This window comes from Marmota marmota, unplaced genomic scaffold (genome assembly GCF_001458135.2).
Source record: "Marmota marmota marmota unplaced genomic scaffold, marMar, whole genome shotgun sequence".
Lineage (NCBI taxonomy): Eukaryota > Metazoa > Chordata > Mammalia > Rodentia > Sciuridae > Marmota > Marmota marmota.
In genome coordinates this window covers 6178896-6203743 of record NW_026000077.1, presented here as the reverse complement: position 1 = coordinate 6203743, position 24848 = coordinate 6178896, and the positions used below count along the sequence as shown (strand labels likewise).

The window sequence follows — 24848 nt, the reverse complement described above, 5'->3', positions numbered from 1 at the left end:
CCCCCCCTACCAGGAGACCAACTGCTTATGTCACCGCTGGAATTGATGAAGTTCTCTCCTCCGCCGCTTTCTGCTGACATCAGATCTCTGCCATGTTGGTGTCGTATGCGAATGGCAGCATTTCGTTCCCCTTGCCGGGCAACCAAAGCAACGGGTGAGTCCTGACCGGCCGTCAGCAGGACCCGTACGGAGAAGCAGTTTCCGCGGGCTCCTAGCCCCGGTCTAGGGAAGTTCCGGGAGCCGGAACTCGGCCACTCCGTGCTCGGTGTAAGCTCCTATAAGTGTAAGCTCCAAGAAGCAGTCCCCGCGGGCTCAGTTCCGGGAGCCGGAATTCGGCTGCTTAGTGCTTGTTGTATGCTCTGATAGGAGCAGGGTCCAAGAAGCAGCCTCCGCAGGCTCCGCAGGACGGTTCCGGGAGCCGGAACTCGGCCGCCCCGCGCTCGGTGTTCGCTCCGATAAGCTCAGGTTCTAAGAAGCACCCAGGCGCTGAACCCTAGCAATCTGTCTGCAAGCCGCAGGCGAATTCGAGAATGATATCTTGAAAGAGAACTGTAGGAGCACTCAGGACCCGGTCTGTCATGGAATTTGTTGCAGCTTCCATGAAGATGTCTTCTTATCCTTATTCTTAATAATATTTTTGTAAGGAAATTGTATTATAGATCACATATAATAGTTATGCATAAATATGTAAGTTCATTATTAACTATAAGAATAAGATGAAGTATAGCTCTTTATCATTAGTTCAATTGACTTTTATCATTAGCTTCCTATTCATAGTGAGGAATGGGAGAATTAATCTCTATCAATCAGTTATACTTGAATTTTGACATAAGTGCCAAGTAACTGGGTTCCTCTGCTTTATTACAAAGGAGAATTATTTTTCTATATTAATTTGAGAAGATTCTAGGTAGATGTCATTTGATGCTCAACTAAGTATGTGAAATGCTGACCCTACTTTTAGTTATTGCTAAGACAAGACACCACATCTGCTGGTTAGCTTGAGTGGTGTGCCTATCCAAAGCCTTCTCACAGTAGGAGGCATCCAGATGCTTTCTTACATGTTGCGTTTTAAAGAAAATGTATTCTGTAATGAACTTGACCCTCCCTTCATTTGCTGGGAACATGTGTTCCCCAAACATGGTGGAGAGAAGGACATTTGGGGATACTCCCTTCTCCTATTTTTGCCTTGAATTGGCAAGAGTCTTCTCTGCGATTTTTAAGTTGTGAGCAGATGACCATAGGATGGGAGCACGTATTCCATGTTCTCCAGAAGCAAGAAAGGCCAGAGGAAGAGCTTGTGTGAACAAACTTTAGTCTATGATTTAGGGGTCAGCTTTGCTGAACACTTGCCTAAAGGTTCTAACCTTCCCGACCCCCAAATCCCAAGACTTGAACACAGAGATGGGAAGGGCTTACCCGGAATGAAACAGAAAGGGAAGGCAATAGAAAAGGACCAACACAGAATTTTAGGGGTGAGTCTATCAGTGCCCGTAGCCAGAGGGGCCATGACTGGGTTAGTTTGAATGTGGAGGGTGAGAGAAATGAGGAACAGAATGGGTATAAAAGAGTAAATAGAATGCCACTGAGGTCATCCAGGAGAGGACAGAAAGGACCATGTAGGACAAGGAAAATGTTCAGAAATCTACCACATCTCTGCCTGGACCTGAAGTCAGAAAACCCAGGCGTTTCTGTCTGCTCCTGTTCTCTTCTGTACAATTTCTGTGAAAGATTTCTTGAAATTTCACCAATTGAAAACTCATCATTGTAAATAGGAAACACTAGACAGTAAGTTGTATAGAAAGAATGATGACAATTATGCAGAAAATGAATTTGAAAGAATTCATCAAATATCTTCATCATTCATCTTTCTAGCTGACAGAAATTTTGATTTTTAAATTCTTTCTATTTTTTTCTAATTGTAATAAGGTTATTTTTATAACAAAGACATTGAAAGAAGCAAATCAAGATTTCTAAGATTTAAAAATACTTTTATGAACTCTGGGAAATTGATAGCATCTCAGTGTTGATGGAAATTAGTTTAAAGATACTTTTCTTCAGTTTTCCAAGTTTGACCTTGCTAAGAAATGCAAAGGCTGAAAAAGAGGAAGAAGAAGAAGGCAATGAACAGGAAGAGTAGGTGACATTCGGAAAAGTATGCTGCAGAGACCGGAGAGAGGGAAGATAGACAAGCAGGAAAAAGAAGTTGGGAGAGCATATCAGAAGCTGAGACAGGCCGAGAAAGCATTAGAACAAGATGAGTTGAGGGTCTGGAGTCAAACCAGTCTCTACCAGAACTGTGCATGTTAGGACAGACTGTTTGTCTTAATTTATACAATGGAAATAAAGTTATATGTCTTAGAGGTTGCTTTGTCTTTTTAATTAAAAAGACAATGTCTGGAAAGCCCTTCTCATAGAGCATCACCAGACTATGCTGCTAAAGTTTATCACTTACTTTGAAGTTTTGGTTATGGTCAGTCCTCCTTTCCCTAGAATCCCAAGAAGGCTCAGATGAGAAAAGACCCAGAGAGTTCCTTAATTATGTGAGGTGACGAAAAGCAAGCATTAGTGCATAAAATGAATACATCTTTATTCTTACAGGTGAAGTTTAAAATAATTTAACCTACAATGGTTTCTTCTTCTCAGAGCAAAAGATCACTCTGAGATTTTATTTAAAATTGCAGTTGTCAAAATTTCTGGTGAATTTTGATGTTGATGTCAGGACCTCTCTGTGGCAAGGCCAGCTACCTCCCAGGGAGCTACACAGGGCACCTTAGAGTATGTAACCCCCAGGATTTACCACTAGAGTATCCTGCAGGGATCTCATCAGTGCCTACAGGATAATCCAACTCAGGGGAGCCAGTTCATGCTCTATGGACCTATTGAAAATGAGCTTTTAGATTCAACTATTACTTGCCTGCACTAAGCCTGAGTTTCCTCCTCTGTAAAATAAGAATAATGCTCTACTCATTTTGGCTGTTGTAAAGACTTAATAAGATGCAATATCTATAATATAAGAACTCTGTAAACAGCAATGCAACAATGATAATAACGACAATGAAAGTCGTGACTAGCTCTTTGCTAATGTACTGCTATGAATACTATGGTCAGTTTTATAGGACATACGCCTTAGTCTTAATTGTAAGTTTTTTCCCTATAGACAAGTTATAGGAAGTCAAGTTCAGAGAGTTATGTCAAGAACCTCCAGTCTAAACTAGAGGAGATAACAATCCTTTATAGCTCTAACATCCCAATGCACTCCCCAGACCATAGGGTACCTCCCGGGTTTCCCAAACCCTCCTATCAGTCTATCAGGATATCGTCTGCCCTGGACACATTTGAATGATCACTGCCATTCTCTTCCTATCTGGCTCTTCTTTTCTAGTGTTTTTTTAAAATTGTGACAAAAGGTCACTGCCTTCATTCCACCCAGGCCATTTACTTCCATGGACATACTATGAGACTTGTCATCACCGAAGTCTTGAAATCTCCCATTCTCCAACCTTGGAAATTTCCTCTCCTTTCCCCTTTCTGTGACCCAATATCTGCCCCACAAAATTTCTTCAACCACATCTTAACTTCTCATCCATGGATCCCACCAGACCTGTCCATTGTCACCTCGGCTATTTGTTCAGTTTAGGCTCCACGGTCCAGTGTAACAATTCCTTTACAAACTTCCAGTTCCCTTGCTCTTCTCAACTTCTGTCACAATCATTTTGCAAAACTTCTCCCAGGACCAACTCAATGATCCATGATTTTCACGCCTGTACTCAAGAAGCTAGAGGTAACTACAGGCGTTCATGTCACTCAGCAAACTAGTTTCACCTTAAATTTGCAAACTCAAAATTTTCAGGACGGTCTCAAGACTGGCAGAGTTCTGCTGCATTTCTTTAATACACTTGCAACCCCCTCTCTGAGATGACTCTTACACTACCTTCCTATTCAAACCATCTACCTATAAACCTGCCTCATCCCAGTTGCTGACTTCACCTTGTGGTTTTATTTGAAAAACTGAAACATTCTCTCAACACCATCAAAACCTCTCCCTTTCTGGCATCCACACTCCGCCAGCCATCCTCTCCTTGCTGCTCTTTTTAAACTAGAAAATTGTCTCTCTTCCTCTCAATGTCCAGTTATTTAGACATTCTCTTGGTCTCATTCCATCTGCCCACCTCAAGAATTTTCTTTTTCCCCAGATCTTCAGGGTCTCTCTACTGGATCATTCCATCAGCTTGCAAACATAGCATATTCTGTTTACACACACACACACACACACACACACACACAAAGAAATACACACCTTGACCTCAAACGCCTTCCATTCACTTTTCTATTGGGTGACACAGAGCCTGGTTCCCTCCATGAGCAAACTTCTCAAAACAGTTGTGCCCTGTGGGCTCCCTATTGTTGCTGCCTCCTTTTTAACTACCTCCACACCCTACCATGTCTCCACACTCCACAATGTTATCCACAACTTCCACCACTCATCTTTTGGTCCTTCTTGGTCCTGTGGTTCTCTGTTTTCACACTATATATTCCTCACCTGCCTTTTAGCTACTTCTCTGTCTCTTCTGCCGGCATTTCCTCCTATTTGTGTTAGAGCTTCCAACAGGATCCCAGGTTCAGTTCCTGTATTTCTCAAGAACACTCACCCAAGGCCATCCACGTCTTCACACTTCTACCTATGCACTGCCCAGTCCTGAATTTGCAACTCTGGCCAAATATCTCTAAATGTGTGTTTTCAGTTTCTTCCTTCAGATCAAAGGGGCATCTTCTATGTAACTTGATCACTCTTAACAGTCTTCCCACTTTCAGTTAAACCCATTTCTCACGTAATCTTCTCTATCTCTGTAAGTGGCACCATCGACCACCTAGTAGCTCAAACTAAAATCCAGGGAATTATCTTTAATGTGCCAGCTTACTCATGCTCCTACCTAATCTTTCAATCCCTGCATTTTCAACATGCAAAATGTATATGAAATCTATCCTCCACCATGCCAACACCTTACTGTGAGTCACTATTAGATCCACATTGAACTTCTCTTCATTTACCAGAAATGATGGGGCCCTTTCCTAGCCTATACCTGCTCCTAGCCAAAGCTGTGAGTGACACCTGCAGCCTCTTCAGATGCCTCCTCTTGATGCTGAGGAGCAGGTACTGGGTTGTGCCACCACTGGAGCCAAGGTGCTAGGCACACACAGAGACTCATGGGCACCACCAACATCACTTCTGGTACCAAAGATGAACCAGGTGCTCTGGAACCCTTGACAGCCAGAAACAACCTGGATAGGAGGACATCTTCTCCCCTGTCTTCTCTGTCACATTCTGTTAACTGGTTGCCAAAGCGCCACATCTTCTCCTTTCCCCATCTCTCACGTCTTTTAGTTTTTCAGACTTAGTTTTCATGACCTTAGAGAAACAGACATCAGAGTCCAAGACATTGATACAATAATTTTAATTATTTTTATTTTCAGTTTAGTTGAGTGTGGAAAAAATAATAATATTCTGGATCTTCTGAATAGCCATCTTATGATCTGGCTCTGCCTTATTATTTTAATGATAATAAATGCTTTGTATTTATAAACTTGTGCATTGGAAGCATAATTATATCATTCAATACTGCATAAATTTTTTGGCAATTGTTTGAAAAGAAAAAAAATTGGTGGGAAAATTGTGTCTTCACAACATGATCTAAGAACATTGCAAACAACCAACTGATGTTTTATGCTGATCCCATCTTTGAATGTATCAAAAAGCAGCCATTAAGTTATATCTGTATGTTTAAGTAGGATTATAATAAAAACAATCTGTTAGTGCTAGGTTCCCAAAAGAATCTTTTCGCCTTTAAAAATGGGCAATACGTTACTTAAACTGTGAAAAAAATTGTCAAGGAGATTTTAGAAAAAAAAGTAACTACTCTTCTACTCTTTATGTTTCCCTGTTGTATTTTTAGTTTTTATTGTGTTTGTATTTTATGACCAAACTCAATTCTCTCTGAAACTCAGGCAGGGGCTCCCCAGGGTTGGGCTAGAAGATGAACCTAAATTCCCCACACCACAACATACTCAGTGCCATCCTCCTGGCTCTGCCTCCAAACATCTGAAGTGGCTTCTTAGGCCACAGTCTCTGGTAGGATGAACTCTCTCCCTCCAGGCTCTTTGAGCAACTTCCTGGCACCCACCCCTCCAGTCCTTCATGCATAGATGTGCCTCATCACACCCTAGGTTCAAACTGGAATCCCCACTATCCTGGCTTGAAGAATGAAAAAAAAAAAAAAGAGAGAGAGAGGAGAGAGAGAAAAGAATAAATAATGATGGATTGAAATAAAGGATTAATTCACCTGATAGTGAATCGCTTGCTCACTGTATGATTTGGAGTTAAAAGAAGAAAAAAAAAGTATTCTCTCTTTTCAGGTAACAGATGACAAAGTTAAGATCGAAAAGGACAAAGGGAAAGCCAAATCTCCCAAGGAGAAGAAGCCCCCAAATGCCAAGGTTGCTAAAGGAAAGGGCAAGGATCAGCCCGAGGTCAACACGACAGTGAAGAAGACCACGGAGCTGAAGCGGAGGAGAGAAGAGGAGGAAACCAGCCGCTACATCGGTCAGTAAGGCGCTGCTTCTATTGGTTGCCTTTTGCCTTTGGATTCTTGTTTTACCACGTATGACATACTCGAGAGATCATTCGGATAATTATGCTCAATCTTTTCCAGCCTTTTCATTCTTGATAAAACCATAAATCACTTAACTTTCCATGACACTCTAAGAGGAAAGTTTTTCTATTTGCAATTCATTTATGTTTTTAGCAAATATATTATGTAGCATGGGTCTCACTGGGCACATTTATATAGCACAGATGAGGAGTGAGATAGTGAGCTGATTGTGCCACCAAGGAGCAGATGATCTTCTTGGGAACATAAAGGAAAGTAAAACAAAGTGAAAAGTGAGTGTTGTGGAGGGTCAAAAACAGTGGAAATGAAATCAGGCCACTTAATTTGAACTTCCTGACTCCAACTTCTCCCATTATCACTTTTTCCTAATTAGAGCATCTAGAATTTTCTTTAATCTTAAATTATCAACATAAAAATGGTTTATCCTGGGCAGGTATTAGTGATTCATTGCTGCCTCCCCTGAACCCAAAAGGAGCTACTTGTTATTATCTGCATTTTATTTATTTATTTACTTATTTTAATTAATAGATTTATTTTTGAACAGTTTTAAGTCTGCATCATATTTAAAGGAGGGGGCAGTAAACTTTCATATCCATTATCAGTTATCTCCCGTGGCTCTCTTCTATGTACCCTAGACGAAGAAGCAATGATACAGAGTTCATGGGTAAAATCAGCACTGACTTGTTGAGTGACAGAAGAAAAATCATTACATAAAAAAAAAAAAAATGGAAAGCTGTGCATCTGTTGTACTATTCATAAACTGGTCTTGATGGGCTCTTGTAGAATGTAATGTTTTTATGTGCCATGCATTATCAGTATTAAAGTATGACAATGATTCTCACCCCCCAGAATATCACATTCTCAGATAAGATCATTTGTTAATATGAATCTTATATTTAGGAAAAAATAGAGAAAATGTGTATTTTTTTAAAAATAATGTATAGTTGCTACACAACCAATCCTCAGAATTCACAATCACTGACATAACTTTGGTAGAAAACACATCCATATTCAATATTTCCCTCTCCTGTAAACACCTCTACCTATAAAATACCACAGAACTGCAGCTACTTGTAATTCAGGAGTAAAGCCAGATGTTGCTCCAAAGAGATTAGAACCCAAAAAAAAAAAAAAAAAAAAAGAAGAAGTTACTATAGGCTAAACTCTGGCAAAACCCAAGCACACGTTTTTCATGACCACAGGCCTCACGTATGTTTGTCCTCCTATTACACCTATGTCTCATTTGAAAAAGTGATTTAATATTTTGTAAAATGGCCACAATCTTCTTACTGGAAAGGCAGTAATGAAAAACAGTCAACACTACTGCATTCCAGCCAACAAAACCGATTTTTTGGCAAGCGGGAGGGATTATAAATGCATGCATAATATATATAGCCATTGAACTGGCTGAGCACAACCTGTTCTCTTTTACAATGATGGCTGCTCTTCTTTATGGTATTTTGAACAGACGATGAGCCAGATGATGGTGCCCAACATTACATTATTGTTGTTGGCTTCAACAATCCTCAGCTATTAGCCATTATGACTGAGCTTGGCATTCCCATAACCAGCGTGATTAAAATATCTTCAGAGAATTATGAACCTCTGCAGACACACCTGGCAACAGTTAGCCAGCAGCAGGAAGTTTTCCTTCAGCCAGAAGGTATGCAGTCTGCTACACAACTTACTGAGTCTTTCGACATTACCCGCTGTCCTTAAAGTACAAATGCAATCTGCTGTCCAAAACATAGTCCTATAATACATACATTATTAAATCTTTTCAAGGCTTTGATTTGCTATTGATTCTGCCTGTATCAGCCAAGAGTCGTAAATTTTGCAAATTAAAATCATACCCTGTGTTTATACCCCTTTGTAGCCATAAAAAAAAAAAAAAAAACAACCCAGACTGCAAGTCAGAAAATTTGGTTATGCAACTACAGTTCTCAGGAACTTTTGATCTCTAACTTTTACCCAAAGTATACTCTGGGTGGACTGCTGTTGATAATGTTCTTGTAAAAACCACAAGTCACCAAATGACCCAAGTGAGGTCCCAGCCTTGGATTCTTGCCCTACTCTGCTACTGGTTTATTGCGATAAGTTAGAGGGGGCACTTTACCATCCTGTCCTGAGAATTCAAACTTATGGGATAAGATCCCAACCATATTGCCATTCAGTCATTTTGAGCCTTTGGGTCTTCAACTCAGCGAATTGTGCTAAACCACCTCTGTGGGAAACAAACAGAAAGCTACTGTGTACTTTCAACAGCAGAATGGGGATTCAGTGCAAGCCTGTGTTTCCAGAAATCCCAGCTCTTTCTGCCATATGTGTTGCTTTCACTGCTGTTTATTAATAATATTTGCACAGAGCTTTCTAACTTATACAACCACAATTTCTGTAACACTATGTTTTTTTTTCAATTGCTTTTCAACGTTAGAAATCACTACCCCTGATTATAATAGCTATCATTACTGGGCACAGGTCTTAGGACAAGGCTTAGCGCTAACGGCTTTATTAAGTGCATTGATTCATGCACTTGCTCAACATCCTGAGGAAGTACGTTTTATTATTTCCATCTCACCAAAAAGGACTCTCAGACTAGAGGTAGCTATTAAATAAAAGAATTGAGATTCAATCCCAGGTTACTGCTGACCATCTCAAAGGCTAGTTACATTAAATAATTTCTCAGTGAAGCTGGTGAAAAAAAAATGTCGCATAAGTACCAACTACAGTCTTTCCATAAATGTTTAATGAATAAAAATAAATTAACATAAAAATAGACTTTATAATGGAATAATGAGTCCTCAGTGGTAGAAACCTACTATTCAATTACAGATATAACAAGCATAAATGTTTTAGACAAATGTTCGTGTGTAACTTTATCAAAATCTGTCATTATGTTCCAGTCAGGGTACAAATGCCTGAAAAAGAGTCTGTAGCTGTTTTAATGTGACCAAAAAGTTAACTAAAGCACAAATCGCTCATCCAGTTTGTTTAGCCCATGTGAGAAGGAGAAGTGAATCAACTATGTTTTTAACAGTTACATAGCAGACCCAAATATGGTCAAAAAGTGATTTGCCAGAAAAACTGGTCCTGTATAGACGCAATCTCAAAGTGATAAGAATACTGAGCATATTTAGCTTCCAAAATGTGTGTCCTCATCATAATCTTTCTGGGCCTCAACTATAAAATCAAGGTGAATAAGCTCACTTTAATATCAACCTCAAAAGTAAAATATTCTGATTTCATAATTATATTGTCTGGTTTCAAAAACTTCCCCAAATTACATTTTTTCTTTTTCTTGATATAGTATAGATATCTTGCAATGCCCATGACTCACTTTTCCAGTTAAAGTGAGAAGAAATTCAGTACTCTCATTTTGTAGTAAAACATGTTGGTATTATTAGATAAAGAAGCTGAAAATTTGAAGAAAGAAAACACCACAAAAGAACTCAAAATTTTTTGGAAGTACTTGGAACCAGTCCTGAATAACGAGAAACCTGAAACAAATCTCTTTGATGTCGCCCGACTTGAATACACGGTCAAAGAAGCCAATTTTCCTTCTGACTGGTCAGACAACAAGATGATGGTTAGTACACTTGTCAGTGAGGGTGTGTGGGTTTGGTATGTTACCTTGGTCCATTTGCCCCATTCACTCATTCTGTTGATATTTACTGAGCACCTATGCAACATGTTGTGATAGGCTCCTTCATTTTCAGGACAAGGATAATATTAAATGCCCAGTTGCAATTATAATCTGATTCCGTAGCTTTTAGCATATAAACTAGTGATAAAGAATAAGATGTAGAATAAGATGAAGATAAATATTAGGTGTTTCTTTTATTTAGTGGTACATGGCTTTTTTTCATATCTCAATAATGTTCTAGGCAGTAATTAAAATGTTAATATATATTTATTGTGAAAGTAGTAAATTGTATAGTTAATTGTATTACCTCTCTCATATATCAGAGATATATTAGTTCAAACATTGTTTTTCTAAACCCTTGCTTTTATTGCCAAAATTATATTTTTACCTTATTTGAACAATAAGCTCTTTCCTAATAGGATGACTTGACCTCTGGCCCAACAATTAACAGGTAAAATTTTCTGAGGACATCTATTGACCCCTGCTATTGAGGAACTTGCAGGGAGGCAAAACTAAAACCATGAACCAGAGAAGCAGTGATCCAGGAGTCATAGATCTAGTCATAGATCCATGAGTTATATGAAACACACTCTAGTTTTCCGTCAATTCAGAAAAGGGAAAAATCAGATACTTGGAAATGTAGCAAATCCCAAATGCATGAGAGGTTTTTTTTTTTTTTTTCCCCCTTAACAAGTTCAAGTAACTACTTTTCAAGGATGCTATGGAAGGTGTTCAGGCATCCCTCCATTATTAAAACAAAGATAGAAGCAGAAAACTTCTCCTGCCACTTTCTGCTCAACCCCCAGTCCCAACAAACAGGCTATATATTTCAGCATCAAAGGAGTGGAACTGAAGCAGAATGTTAGGGAGGGACCACATGCAGCCAGTGCTCTGAAAGGAACAGGGCAAAGTGGGTAGAGATGGTAGATGGGTGTCTACTACAGTGACTGAAAACAGGGAACATAAAAAAAAGCCCACTATCTAGGAGAGGAGTGAGATCAAAACCTGTAACAGCCAAAGAGCAGTGACGATAGGCTGGGGAATAGGAGCTTCTGACTTGAGTAAGTAGCCTTGGTTAACTGTGTTTGACTTGCAAAGACTCTCAACATACAGCATTAGATGTCACTATGCAGAAACAGAACGCTTGAGTCACTTGTCAACAGCCAGAGTAAACATTAGCCTTGGGCTATAAGTGCAAAATGAAGCTGGATGTAAAAAAGCTGTAGCTGGTGACAGAGTCAGTTTTAGGAAAACTGGTTACTCTGGACTTTGCCTTTGCCCCTTTCCGCCCCTTCATCTAGAGGTGGAGAGTCTTCCTGCCTTCCCTTTTACTCTCTGCTTCCCAATGCTGAGCTCAGAAAAGGACCTACTGTCATCTGCCCCACCAAGAACTGGGGAATTGATGCTAAGGCAGCCTCCAATCAAGTACCTTTTGTTCCTTCACTAGGGAGAGCTCTCTTCTGTGAATCTTTTTTACTACCCAGGCACAGACTGAGAAAAGCTGAAATATATTGAACTCAAAAGAGAGTGCATTCCATTGCATCATAGGGACATGGATATGAATACAGTGACATATAAACACAACTTCAAAAGGCCCAGCACCCTTCCTGAAATCCTGCCTCCTACTCCCAAGTGTTCACAACTTTCTATTCATTAAGAAGTTTAACCATTTAATTTTAAAGAATGTGATAGTGGCTGTATTTTCTTTTATACCAATTATAGAGAAGAGTTTAAAGGACAATTAAAATTTGGAAAAAAAAAATATTTTTGTCGAAAAGGTATTATCAGCTTACTAATTATGACAAAGCATTCCTGACTTCGATTTAGCAGTTTAATGTCCCATATGTACATTTGAGTCATGAGGGCAACTGGCATCAATGATATTGAGCTCTCTAGAAAGCCCTTTAAGGCTGTGCTGCCCAGCTGGTCACACTCACTGCTATAAGTGGATTTGCAAGTAATTTTGAGTATCACATTCATGCCAGCGCTTTGGTGTGAATCCAGTTGCAGTAAGGTTTTAGAGTCAAGGTGTACTTCATAGTTTGTGAGTGAAAGGTCCACTATTCAGGATGACGGGAAAGGAAGAGTCTTGAATAATACTCAACAATAAAGTTGGACTTCAGAAGGCCATTGGACTTAGTAGTGAAGATAAAAGTTTGTTTTAAACTTAGGACCACATGATAAACATAAAAAAATAGAATCTACTTCGAGTAGAAGCAGACCACTTATATTGTGTTGCACTCTCAGATCTGTCTATAAGTTGATAACAGCCTCATAGCCAACATAGGAGCCAGCCAAGGAGTCCTTCTTCCTCTCTGGATGGAGGAAAGTATTTGTAACCTTGGCTGAAAACAAGCAGGCTGTATTTCTGCTCAGCCAAGGTAACGAAAGCTTTACATCAAATAAATGCCCATCAAGATGTGCTAACTGCTCATGTACAACATCTGCAATATCTCAAGTTAAACCCCGGTTGCTGAAATAATTTGCTGGCCTTTAGCATATCATTTGGTGCTTGATTTTAAAATGAACTAACTAGGTTAAGCTAAGGGATCACTGGGCAGATGCATTACAACATTCCCTAGAAATACAAACGAAAATGTATTTCTATGTATTTAGGCAAGGAATGCCAGGTTGAAGCCTAATCAAAAAACATCTCTATCTTAGCATGAGCACATGAATCCAAATGAATCGGTGTGTTATGATGGGCAGAGCTGTGCACTTCCCTGGGCTTCTGCCAGACTATGATTCCCCGTCTCCACAGGAAGCTCTCGTTCTACCTTACCTCTTCAACTCAGAAATAGGTGGAGCCTATTTACTCCTTCTTGGCTTCCAAGCAGACACAACAATCACAGAGATCCCCTACTCCTGGGAAATTACTCCTGGAAATGAAAGCACAAGTAGTAAGAGCACCTGACCTATAACTTGCTTGTGGACCCATAAAACTTGTGGACCTTATAGAAGCAATAATGTACTTGGAATTTTAGTGCTTTTCCTTAAAGTTAGCCCAGGTTAAAGGAAAGAAGGTAAACATGGAGGAAAGAAAAAAATATCGTTTGCACACACACTGTAGCATCCTGGAGTGGATGATACAGAAAGCTGAGCAAGCAGTTCCATTGTGCTACCTGCACAGACAGGTAAGAAATCATCTATCACTTGTCTTTGGCTAAGGATATCCAAATTAACTAACATGTTTAAGGAACTGAGATAACAAAAGTTTAACAGTCACTCTGTAGAAACTACTGACCAGATTGTATTTATTTAGTTAAAAAAAAAAAAAAGAAAAGAAAAGAAGGGTTCAGGGATACAGATTTGGTCACCAGAACTGGAATCCAGTGTGACTCAGGGATTCAAGGATTTTTTTTTTCTATAAATTATTGATAGATTTAGTTGGCAAGGGGGACACAAACACGCACCTGTTTACAATAGTATGAAACGAACCACCAAGTGTCATTCATCGTCTCACCTGTAGCTGGTATGAAACTAACAGCCAATTGCCATTCATCTTCTCACCTGTAGAAGGAATTGGGCACCGAAATTTTTGAAAATATTGCCTGCCTGATGTATGACAGCTTGGACTGGAAAAGGCAACACCAGCACTACTTGGAAAGCATGAACCTTATCAATGTCCCGCTGGCAGTGACTGAGAAAACTCTCCTAGAACCTGTGATTTCTGAGGTAGGCATGGTTCAAAAGTCTTTTGTCAAGCGTCCGAAGGAAAGATGACATAAAAACTTGAGTCGAGATAATACTGCTGGTTGGAATTTAACATTTAAGTTTGGATACAAGGAAAAGCCCCCTAGGCACGATGTTGAAGAGCTGAGTGGTGGGGTCTCTGACCCTCACAAAGATGTGGATGGAACCCACTGGTCAACACGTGGAGTGATGATCAACATGTAGAGCAAGGAGAGGGATATTGAGAAAGTAATCACAACACTTATTTAGTGCCTACTAACACTGTGAAAGGTGTTGGCAACACAACAGTGAAGACTCACTCCCTGTTCTCATGGAAGTCAGAGGCCACTGCCATTGCAACATGGCATGATGAATGCCAGGAGCTGTCAACTCAGACCACAGCAGAAGCAAAGAGAAATGGCATCTCACCTGGTGTGAAGAGGAGTAGGGTGGAGAGGAGGGTTGGTAATGTGAATTCTGAGCTGAGCAAATTGCCTGGTGATGGAAAGGTACACATGACATTCTCAAGAAAGAGACAAAGAGGTGCAAGGTACAAAGTCACAGGAACAAAGTAAAATTTCAGGAGCCCAGGCCACAGGAAGTTCAGTATTTCTAGGCTGCCTATGCAACAGGGAGATCAACAGTATAATAAAGCTGTAGAGGTGGGAGGCAGATCAGGAAAGTCTTTTAGTGCTGAATTAATAATGAGTTTGGTTAGGTTTTATCCTGAAGGCAGTGGAGAAGCACTGGAGGATTGATTGGAAGGGAGAGGATGGCGTGACTCCATGTCACCCAGGGAGGAAAATATTTTGTACTCTCAGTGCACCATCAGCCTATCACCTTCCCTGAAGTTGCTCAGTGGGCTGTTAGGAAAAACTGACATGGATCCACACCCATTCCACTCCTTCTTTCCTTCTTCAGACAAGTCCTTTTCCTTCTATCATATTAGATGATTTTATCCCAGAATCCTATTGATATCATAGCAGCATTCAATGAAAGCACCTCTCAGCTGGATATCTCAGTGTGTCTTTTTCATTATTTTTCACACAGACTCCACACTCTACCCCTGGAAAGAAGAAAGCACAAAGTGAAGAACCACCCGCTCCACCACCAGGCATGTATGAAATCTGTGGCTGGAGGATCAACATCATGAGAGGGCACTTTAAAGAGTAATGACTATCTTTCTTAATGTCTTCAGCTACCTTTCCACTGACAGTTCCTATGTTATTAGTACAAGGTCATTGTTTGAATTTATGCGTGAAATTTTAATGGAAGAAATGGAAAGCACATCTTAATGGAGCAATAAAGTTTTGTGTATTTTACAGCAACATTCGTCACCACAACTGAGGTAGACATGAGATATTACAATGATTTGCTGAATCCGATCCCAGAGGAATTCATGTCTGTACCCCTGATACTGCATTGTATTCTAGAACAGGTGGGTGGACTTTTTCCAGAGGGTAGCCTTGAGTGAGCCCCTTCATCTCTCTTTATTTCCACTTTTAACACTACTTTAAAATTATACTCATAATACCTGAATGTATTCTCAGTTACAAAGATTTTTTCATAAAACCAAAGTTGGCTTTCATTAGCAGCTTTAATCCTCTTTCTTTTGCTATGCTCTGGAATTCCACTTAATACTCCCCTAAGTTTTGAGAGAACATATCCTTAAAACTCTCTTTTGCTAGTATTGTTTTAATGGAAGAAGAGGACAAGGATAGGTGGGGTGGGTAGTGGTCTTCAGCTATCTTTAAATGTTATTTTGAACCTATAGATTTAATTAGACATTTCTACTCTTGATGACAATATTAGTTACTAGTGTTTTTCACATAAATGTGTCCATTTAATTTGGATTTTTGATATGGTACAAGCTGTATGTATTATTCACTTGCATGTGTTTTTAGGTTCCTCTGTATACTAATGTAATGTTAGTAGTGTGCTAAAGGCTGAGTGAATTGCCCGATGGAAAGCCTGATGGGGAAAGGGACATAGTGACATTATCAAGAAAGAGGCAAAGATATGGAGGTCAAATAGACATATTAAGGCATGAGCCAGGACCATGAGGAAAATCAGTGTTCCCAGCCTTCCCGTGCAAAGTAAAGACCAGCCACACTAGTAACATAACATCTGGTGATGTTCCCTTCTCATGACTGATGTTGTTATTTATTTGTACCCTCTCTTTCCTTGATCTTGGTTGCTGTATGGTTTGGATATTGAGATGTCCCATAAAACCTCCTGCGCTAATGTAGGAATATTCAGGCGTGAAATGATTCCATCAGGAGAGCTGTAGCTTTCTCAGTCCATCCTAGCTTGAATGGACTGACTGGGTGGTAACTTTCACTGTGTGTGTGGGGTGGGGGTCCTGGAAAGGTTCATCTTCCCTGTGGCTCCCTCCCCCTGCCCTCTCTCCATTGCCTGGCTGCCATGGGGGGTCTTCCATCACACCCATCCTCCATGATGTTCAGCCTCTGCTTGGACCCAGAGAAATGGACTTGGCCCATCATGAACTAAAACTCCAAAACTGTGAGCTGAAATAAACTTTTCCTCCTCTAAGTTGTTTTTGTTGGATATTGTGGTTGCACAAACAAAAAGCTGGCTAATATGGTTGCTAATCATTGCTATCTATTGTATTGGTCTTTCCAAAGAAAGAGCATTTTGTTTCATTGGCCAACTCCTTTTTACTTTTGAGTTTATTAACTTCTTCCTTTATCTTCATTATTTTCTTCCCTATCCTTTTTTGGGGCTTATTTTGTATTTGGCTTTAATTAAAATCTTCATTTATTTTCAGTCTTTTTTGCCTTACTTAGGTTTATGTTTCCTCTTGAGCATTTCTTTGGCTGCATGTTGATATTTTCAATGTATTCAGTTCTTAATCTTTTATATACTTATTTCTCCCATGAATAATTTTATTTCTACAATTTATTACTGATTTTTAATTTTATTGCTTTATGATCTATGAACCTGATCTGCAAGTTAACAAAGTTAAAATTTCCTGTGACTTCAGTGACTTGATGTACAGAGTCAATTCTTGTGACTGTTCTATGTATATTCGAAAAAAATTGTTATTCATAGTAGCCACATATGCATAGCACTTATATCCACCAGGCACTGCTCTACATGCTTTCAATATATGAAGTAATTTAATTTTAAAAACAATACTATGATGCAGGAACTATTTTTATCACCCATTTTACAGATCAGAAAACGGAACCATAATAAGGTTCAGTGGCTTGTTCAAGTCGTAAGTGGCAGAAATGACTTTTGAACCTAGTCAACCTGCATGGGAAAGTATTTTAATGGCATTGCTCCATTTTCTTCTTCCTTCTAATTTGCTGGGAGAAGTCGGGTGCATGTCCAAAATTAATCTTTCTTTTCTTTCTTCTTTCTTTATTTCTTTTGCAGCTCTCTATATTTGATAACAAAAGACTATGTCCAGGTGTATTAGTGTGTTTTCTGTTTCTACAACAAAATCCCCGAGAGTGGATAACTTTTTAAAGAGAAGAGATTTATTTAGCTCACAGTTTGGGGAGGCTGAATGTCCAAGACCAGACATCCTCATAGATTTGATCTCTGGTGAGGGCCTCTTATCTAGGTCTCATCATGGCAGATGGCATCATGTCTACAGCATGTGTGAAGGGGAGAGATCACATGGCAAGACAGGAAGCCAAGAAAGAGAAGGGACTCAGGCTCCCATGAGAACTACCTTTCAGTTCCTTCCAAAGTCAGTATGTCCAGGGACCGCCCAATAGGCTCCGCCTGTTAAGGTCCCATCACCTTGAGAACCAAGCCTGTAACACACACACATTTGGACAAACCACATCCAAACAATAGTAAAAACTATGGTTTTGTTTGTTTTTTCATCCTGTCAACATGATCTAAAGGAATTATAAATTGTTTTTTAATCACATCCTAAGTGAAATTCAATTTCTTACAGTATCCTATAAAGGCCTTAAAATTAGTTTCTGCATTGTAGCTTCTTCTCATTTCCTGCTCCATGTCTCTTTCTCTGACACACAAACACATGCATGCCACATGAACACACATACACATACATACATGGGCGCGCACACACACAATTTTTCATCAATGTAGGTCTTTGGGGATTTCCTCAGATGTATTACTTAATTTTTCCTTAACCTTTTACCCCAACTTCTCTGTCTGGTGGAAGTGACACTGGAGCACCTGATTTAAAGAAGTTCCACCATATATATACATACACACACACACACACACACACACACACACACACACAGCACTCTCCATCGCAGTACTTTGTTTTATTTAAACTATTGTAATTAAAATGTATTTATTAGCCTTTTAAAATATCTATTTATTAACCTGTTTCTTGCCGCTTTCCTCCCAATAGAATGCACGCTCCATGTCAGCAGGAGCCTAGTGTGGTCTCAGTCATTGCTGTGTGCCCAGCACACAATAACCACACTTAATTCCTAGTCGGCACTGAGTATGGGTTGTTGAATTAGTGAGTGGATGCTGAAAATAAACCTTCCATTGTACCTTCAAATATTGTTTCTCCTACTTACCCTAATTATAACTGGATAGATGTTGGGATATTAGAATTATTCTCATTAAATTTTCTTTCAATATATCCTTTTGGAAATCTACCTTAACTTCCTACTTATTTCCTACCTTAATTTCGGGTCTGCTATTGAAGTTTTGTTTGAGGAATAAGATTTCTAACTTGTAAATTCTCTAATTTTTTGCACAGTCTTCCAGGCTTATTCTTAGTTCCATGTTTATTTTAAAGTCTTTTCAGACCCTGTCACTGTTGTCACCTCTACTATACAGTTTTCTGTTTATTGACTACCTTACTTTTCTAATCAAACACACTAATATTTGCCTTTGTCACCCCATAATGTTTTTTTGTAAGACTACAGTTTTATTATGTCAATAAATTTATTTAAAAAAACTCTGAAGAGCTCACAGTATCATAGTTTCATTTACCATAGTCATTCTTTTCTTTTTGAAAAAATATTTTGAAAGCTTTTTTTTATACCTTTATTTTACTTATTTATTTTTAGTGGTGCTGAAGACTGAACCCAACACCTTGCACTTGCTAGGCAAGCGCTCTACCACTGAGCCACAACCCCAGCCCCACCATAGTCATTGTTGTTGTATTCAATATTACTATGTTCCCGATAACCCAGAGGAAAGATAATGAGCTCAGTTACTAACACGTGGAAGGCTCCCAGTAGGTACTAGGTACGTGTCGAATGAGTAAAGCCTTCTTAATAGAGAATGAAAAGGTTGAAGTATAAGAGCGTGGAGATTGCCATTTTACAGAAACAGACATTAGATTTTACCATTTTGGAAGTGGAACAGTTCTGATTGGTCTTTCGAAGTTGCATCAGGTCCACAAGATAGGTGGAAGATAGAGACTGGAAATAGTGATTCTTGAAAGCAAAGTGTTTATAATTAGTAAAGAATACTGAACCAGGTGCAATGGCACATGCCTATAACCCCAGCAACTGGGGAGTTTGAGGCAGAAGGATCACAAGTTCAAGGTCAGTTTCAGTTACTTAGCAAGCAATGCCCTAAGCAACTTACTGAGACCTTGTCAAAAAAAAAAAAAAAAAATCTGGGGATGTGGTTCAGTGGTTAAGTGCTCCTGGGTTCAATCTCTAGTATTAAAAATAAAAATAAAATAAAATAGAATACTGAGACTATTTTGTTATCCTAGAGTAGACTAACAAAACTCAATAGGGAGTTATTTTTGTCTCCCACAGGACATTTGGAAATGTCTGGAGATTTGCCAGCACAATGGGTTGCTACTTGCATCAGAGGGGTAGAGGCCAGCCATGCTGCTACATATTCTATAGGGCACATGACAGCCCCCATAATAATTATCTAGTCCAATTATCCAGTCTCTACTGCCAAGGTTGAGTGAGAAATCTTAGCAGGGGTGTAAAATCATGAGAATAATTTTATTATTTTTTTATTATTATAGTGAAGAGACTATACATTAGCTACCTATCTTGAGTACATTTCAACCTCTTACCTGATTGCCATGTAAAACTGAATAAGGCATTTAATCTGTCTAGACCTCACTCTCCCCACATAAAGGAGACTAATATCCATTACTGATCTCATCTTCTTACACTTTTTTATTCTTGAAGAAATAATGAGGACTTGGCCTGAACCCCAATGCCTCTATTCAAAAGCCCTAGACTTGGACCAGTCATCTAACTTCACTCTCCTTACTTTTGTTCTCTATAAAATAGAAGATAGTATCTAACCAAGATTGCTATGAGGGTTAAGTGAATTAATGGATATGAAGATGCCCTACCGCGCAGTATGTGGCAGGCAGTTAGTTTGGATTTAAATATTAAATCCAAAGTTGCACTAGTCCTGTTTTCAGTGCTTTAAGAGAAAGAATGAATATTTTTGTTGTTATTTTGACTCCTGCTGAAGTTTAGTGTTTACCATTTGTGTTTTGTGTTATCTATTTTAATGCAAGTATTAATATCATGTCAACTTAAATGCATAGACTGTAAACATTTTTCCTTTTACTGTGTTAATCGCTGACACTTTCCTGCTGTTGTCACTAGTACTTTAGTGTGAGGAACAGTCCTCCTCTTACTAAGAGCAATGGAAATTCAGGAGTATCAGTAAAGAGTTGACCGTTCAGCCAATCCCTCCCAATGGTTCTTTCCTATAGGTCGTGGCAACTGAAAAGGATCTTGTTCCTCCCAGTCTGGTGAGGCCACCCCCGAGAGCAGATGGGTTAGACAACCGGATCGCAGCTCACATCGTGTCTATGCTGCCCTCTCTCTGCCTCTCCGAGAGGGAGAAAAAGGTCAGATAGCATGAATTAGCCAACGAGTTTTTACATGATGGGAAAGTATATAGTCTCTCCTTAAATGAGTATATATTTCAATTTAAATAGAATCTCCACGAAATATTCTTATCTGAAGAAGAAAGAGAAACCAAAGCAGTGCCCAAAGGCCCTCTCCTACTGAACTATCACGATGCTTACGCTCACCGGAAATATGCACTGAAGGTAAGGATCAGGTGGCCCAGAGGGTGATTGAAAAGTGCACCTGAAATTCACCAGCTGAAGGGATCAATTAGATAACCTCATCAAAGCTAGGTAATAGGCGAGGTATGAATGTCAGAAAAGAAAGATGGGTAAGGGAGAAATCATCAAAGAAAGATTAATATTATTAACTGTTGAATTGATTATGACTACCACCGAAATTGCATTAAAACCTCATAGTTATTTTCTTTAAATATCTGCTGGTATGAAAAACAGTGGAAGCCAGAAAAGGATCTCAGAAGAGAGAGATGAATATGTATGAGGCTTGGGCAGTTTGTCACTGCAAATGAAGATCAGTCATTTCTGTGTACCGGGAACTTCTGGCAAAGTGAGAACTAGTTTTTGTGACCTTCAGCAAAATACCAAGTTTGTCTTCCCCAATTACCACTGATGTCCCTTGTTCCCAAATAAACGAGAGTGAAGGTATCATGTTTAGCCTTCTCCATATGCATAAGGCACTTGATGGCTTATTTTAATGCCTTCTGTCATGTTTTTTTTTTTTTTTTGGGGGGGGGGGGGCAGGACCAAAAGGGTATTGACCCAGTTCAAATTGAGGAGGAGATGCAATCCAAGTTGCCACTGTGGGAATTCCTTCAGTTCCCTCTGCCTCCACCCTGGAACAGCACTAAACGCCTAGCTACCATCCATGAACTTATGCACTTCTGCACAAGTGGTGAGTACATTGTTTCTTCTTAACTTCATCTTAATTAGTGGTCCTATGTGCCTCTACAAATTACATCCTTATTTGCAAAATGTATTTTGATCATTTAAAGATCTTTCAGGGGCTAAGATGAATATTTTGATGGACTACAACTTTTTCACTTTGAATATCCTCAGTAGCAATGGTAACACAGCCATGGTGCAAAACATTCTGCAATTTGATGCACCAGGTTTTCTTTCCACTGTGTTTCCTTAACCAGAGTAATTCACATCTTTCCTTCCTCTTCCCTGACTCCTTCCCCCATCTCTCTGTTGATGTCATTGAGATGATGTAGTAATCCCATCCTACTTAAATGACAGTTCACATATTTTTGAAATTTTTAAAATAAACAAAAACCTCCCATCGTAAGATAACCACATTCCTGTCCTGGGAGAATGCCATCCTTGCCTTCACTTTCTCAATGTGGCACCCCTTTATCATCATTGCAAACCACAAAAAGATTACAATAGCATTGTAGTTATTGGCAAGTGGGCAGGGCAAGCCTGACCATGCAACTTTGCCCCAAAAGAGAGTTATCCATCTTTGAATTCTCATATTCTCTGGTTGCAGCCACCCACAATTAATGAAAAATTTTTGTACTCAAAGGAAACTTGAAGTTTCTAATTTCATTTCATCAAGAAACTCCTTATATCTAGTCTAATCAATAGATCAGATGTAACATTAGACTATATATGTGTGTGTGCGGCATTAGATTATATATATTTTGATTATATATATATATATATATATATATATATNCCTCCCCCCACTCCACCCCCTGCCCCTCAAGAGTAAAATCTGAACTGCCTACCACCTCCTTTTTTTTCCCATTGGTCATTTTTAGTTACATGTAACATCGGGATTCATTTTGACATAATTATAAAAACATGAAATAAAATTTTGCTCTAGTCCAGTCCCCTTTTCCTAGCCTTCTCCCTCCCCTCCTCCCTTCCCTCTACTGTACCAATCTTTCTATTTACTTATAGGTTATTTTTTTTTAATTAGTGCCTGTGGATATGCATACTGGTGAGATTCACTGTAGTGTTTGAGTTCATCACCTTTGTTCACCAGCTTTTATTAGTTACTGACATCTGGAAGGTGCTCAAAAATATTTATGAAATAATGAATGAGCAAATTCTCCTTTATTCAGTAACTCTTTTGCCTCTCTTTAAACTGCCAGCCCACCCCATGCATGCCATATTTTTGAAAAGGACCCCTGCCCCTGTCTTCATCTCTGTTGGGAAGAAAATGAAGGCAACCTCTGAAACACTTATCTACCACAATAATGAATTTTTCCTCACTGAATTCTGTCCATTCCTTCCTCCCAGCCTTCTGTCTTGAACTTTTAAAGTGAGAGAACAAAATCATGTTCTTCTGTGAATATTAGGCACCTATGGCAAGGCTCCCCAGTGTACAATAACCAGTTGAGAAAATGGATGAACACGTGCCATAAAGGAATAAATACACAATGACTAACGCCAATTGAAAGTTGATAAACTTTGAAGGGCAATTATGGAAAGTAGCTATTCATATGGGTGGGAGGAGACTCTTCCAGAATCTAAAATAACAAGAAATCTTACTGACTGTAATAGCCTATATTAGACATGAGTGAATGATTTCTCTGGCTTAAATTACAACAGCATCAAAGGGTACTTTTGCAAAATAAATAAATAAATAAATGAGTTGTAAACCCATTCAACCAATATGGTACCCTGAAAAGTCCACACACTATGAACCATCTAAAGAAGCATTTTGGTAGTATTACCTTGATTAATTAGACCTTGACTGTTCAGTTTTCTTATCACTAGGCACCTTTGATATTTGATGCAGATTTGTGGAGCCCTGTTTTAAGTTAGGTCAGTGCCCTTCATGGCATGGCTCCCCTAATCAGACCGGTATATATTTGTGTCTCTCTGCCAATGCTGTACTATGTACTATAAAGGGCACTCCTAGAAGCACGGGTCCTGCTTTCTTACAGAAGTCTTGAGCTGGAGTGAAGTAGAACGAGCCTTCAAGGTGTTTACTTTTGAGAGCCTGAAGCTCTCTGAGGTTGACGAAGCAGGGAAACTGAAGCCTTCTGGGATGGCATGGGGGACAGATGTTGAGAAGTTCAACATACCATGGGACAACCCTGCCAGATTTGCTAAGCAGATAAGGCAGCAACATATCCTGAAAATGAATGCCCAAGACGCCCAACAGGAAACAGGTACATTGCCTGGAAAGAATGAAAAGCATTCTTGCATTTTATGATTGTCAATCTTTTTTCTAGTGTTGTATCTAACAAATGCTCTTCACACTGGCTAGCTACCGAAATCAAAGACAGAAAAATATATGAGGATCAGAATTGGTCAACATCTGTGCAAGGTGATCAGAGCAGTGGAGAACTCTCATACCGTAGTCAACATTCTGACTCCAACACAATGAAGTACTCAGACCTTGATTATAATAGAGAGCTGTCAGAGAAGCCCCAAGCAGAGTCCTTGGGTAAGTACAAAACGTGTGTGTAGCCCCTCTCATAAAATACATGACCAAGAAAAGAAGTTTCGAGATATATTGTTTCAATTTAAATGCCTGTTCATTTCAGTTGGCAAACTATTTAAGTTATTAGGTTACTTTTGTTATTATTCAATAAGTTCAACCTTTGCTTTTTGAACATCTTAATGCCTCTTAGCCTTCTCTTCCTTTAGTAAATTCAGTGCAGTGGACATAATTGAAATTTTCATCATTGGTGTTTCACAGGGTTACTGTGAGTGTATGCAAATTTTTAAAATTATAATAACATAATGAAATGCTTAGAAGAGAGTTTGGTACAAAATTTAATGCTCTGCGAGTATCACCTCGCTTCCTCTCCCCCTTTTCGCTCAGGTTCTGGATCATTATAAATAGCACATCCTGGGAGGTCTAGAAATGTAAAAGAATATCAGGCTAGATTTGTACTGAGCTACCTTACACCAGGCTGTCAGATTAATCTACCTAAAACATAGCTCTTATTTCCCTGCTTACAACCTTCAACGTCTCTTTACTACTTTCAAAATAAAACTCAAATCTTTCTACATGTTTCTCCAACAATACTAAATTAGTTTGCCCCAAACTTCTTTCCACCATTGCCCTTTT

General features: G+C 39.2%; 1 protein-coding gene across 5 annotated transcripts in view; it reads left to right on the top strand.

The window, feature by feature from the left end:
- Spag17 (sperm associated antigen 17) overlaps positions 1–24848 on the top strand; it is a 221680-nt gene that overhangs the window by 69797 nt on the left and 127035 nt on the right. For 3 of the 5 annotated variants that reach the window (XM_048814580.1, XM_048814579.1, XM_048814578.1), the window contains exons 5-15: positions 6412–6598; positions 8134–8328; positions 10070–10251; positions 13825–13983; positions 15031–15094; positions 15306–15418; positions 20657–20794; positions 20885–20998; positions 21557–21707; positions 23713–23940; positions 24039–24218. In XM_048814580.1, the coding sequence (XP_048670537.1) occupies positions 6412–6598; positions 8134–8328; positions 10070–10251; positions 13825–13983; positions 15031–15094; positions 15306–15418; positions 20657–20794; positions 20885–20998; positions 21557–21707; positions 23713–23940; positions 24039–24218 (1711 nt within the window). Of the gene's footprint in view, positions 1–6411; positions 6599–8133; positions 8329–10069; positions 10252–13824; positions 13984–15030; positions 15150–15305; positions 15419–20656; positions 20795–20884; positions 20999–21556; positions 21708–23712; positions 23941–24038; positions 24219–24848 lie in introns of those variants that run through there. The other 2 variants (XM_048814581.1, XM_048814582.1) reach the window with 2 other exon arrangements.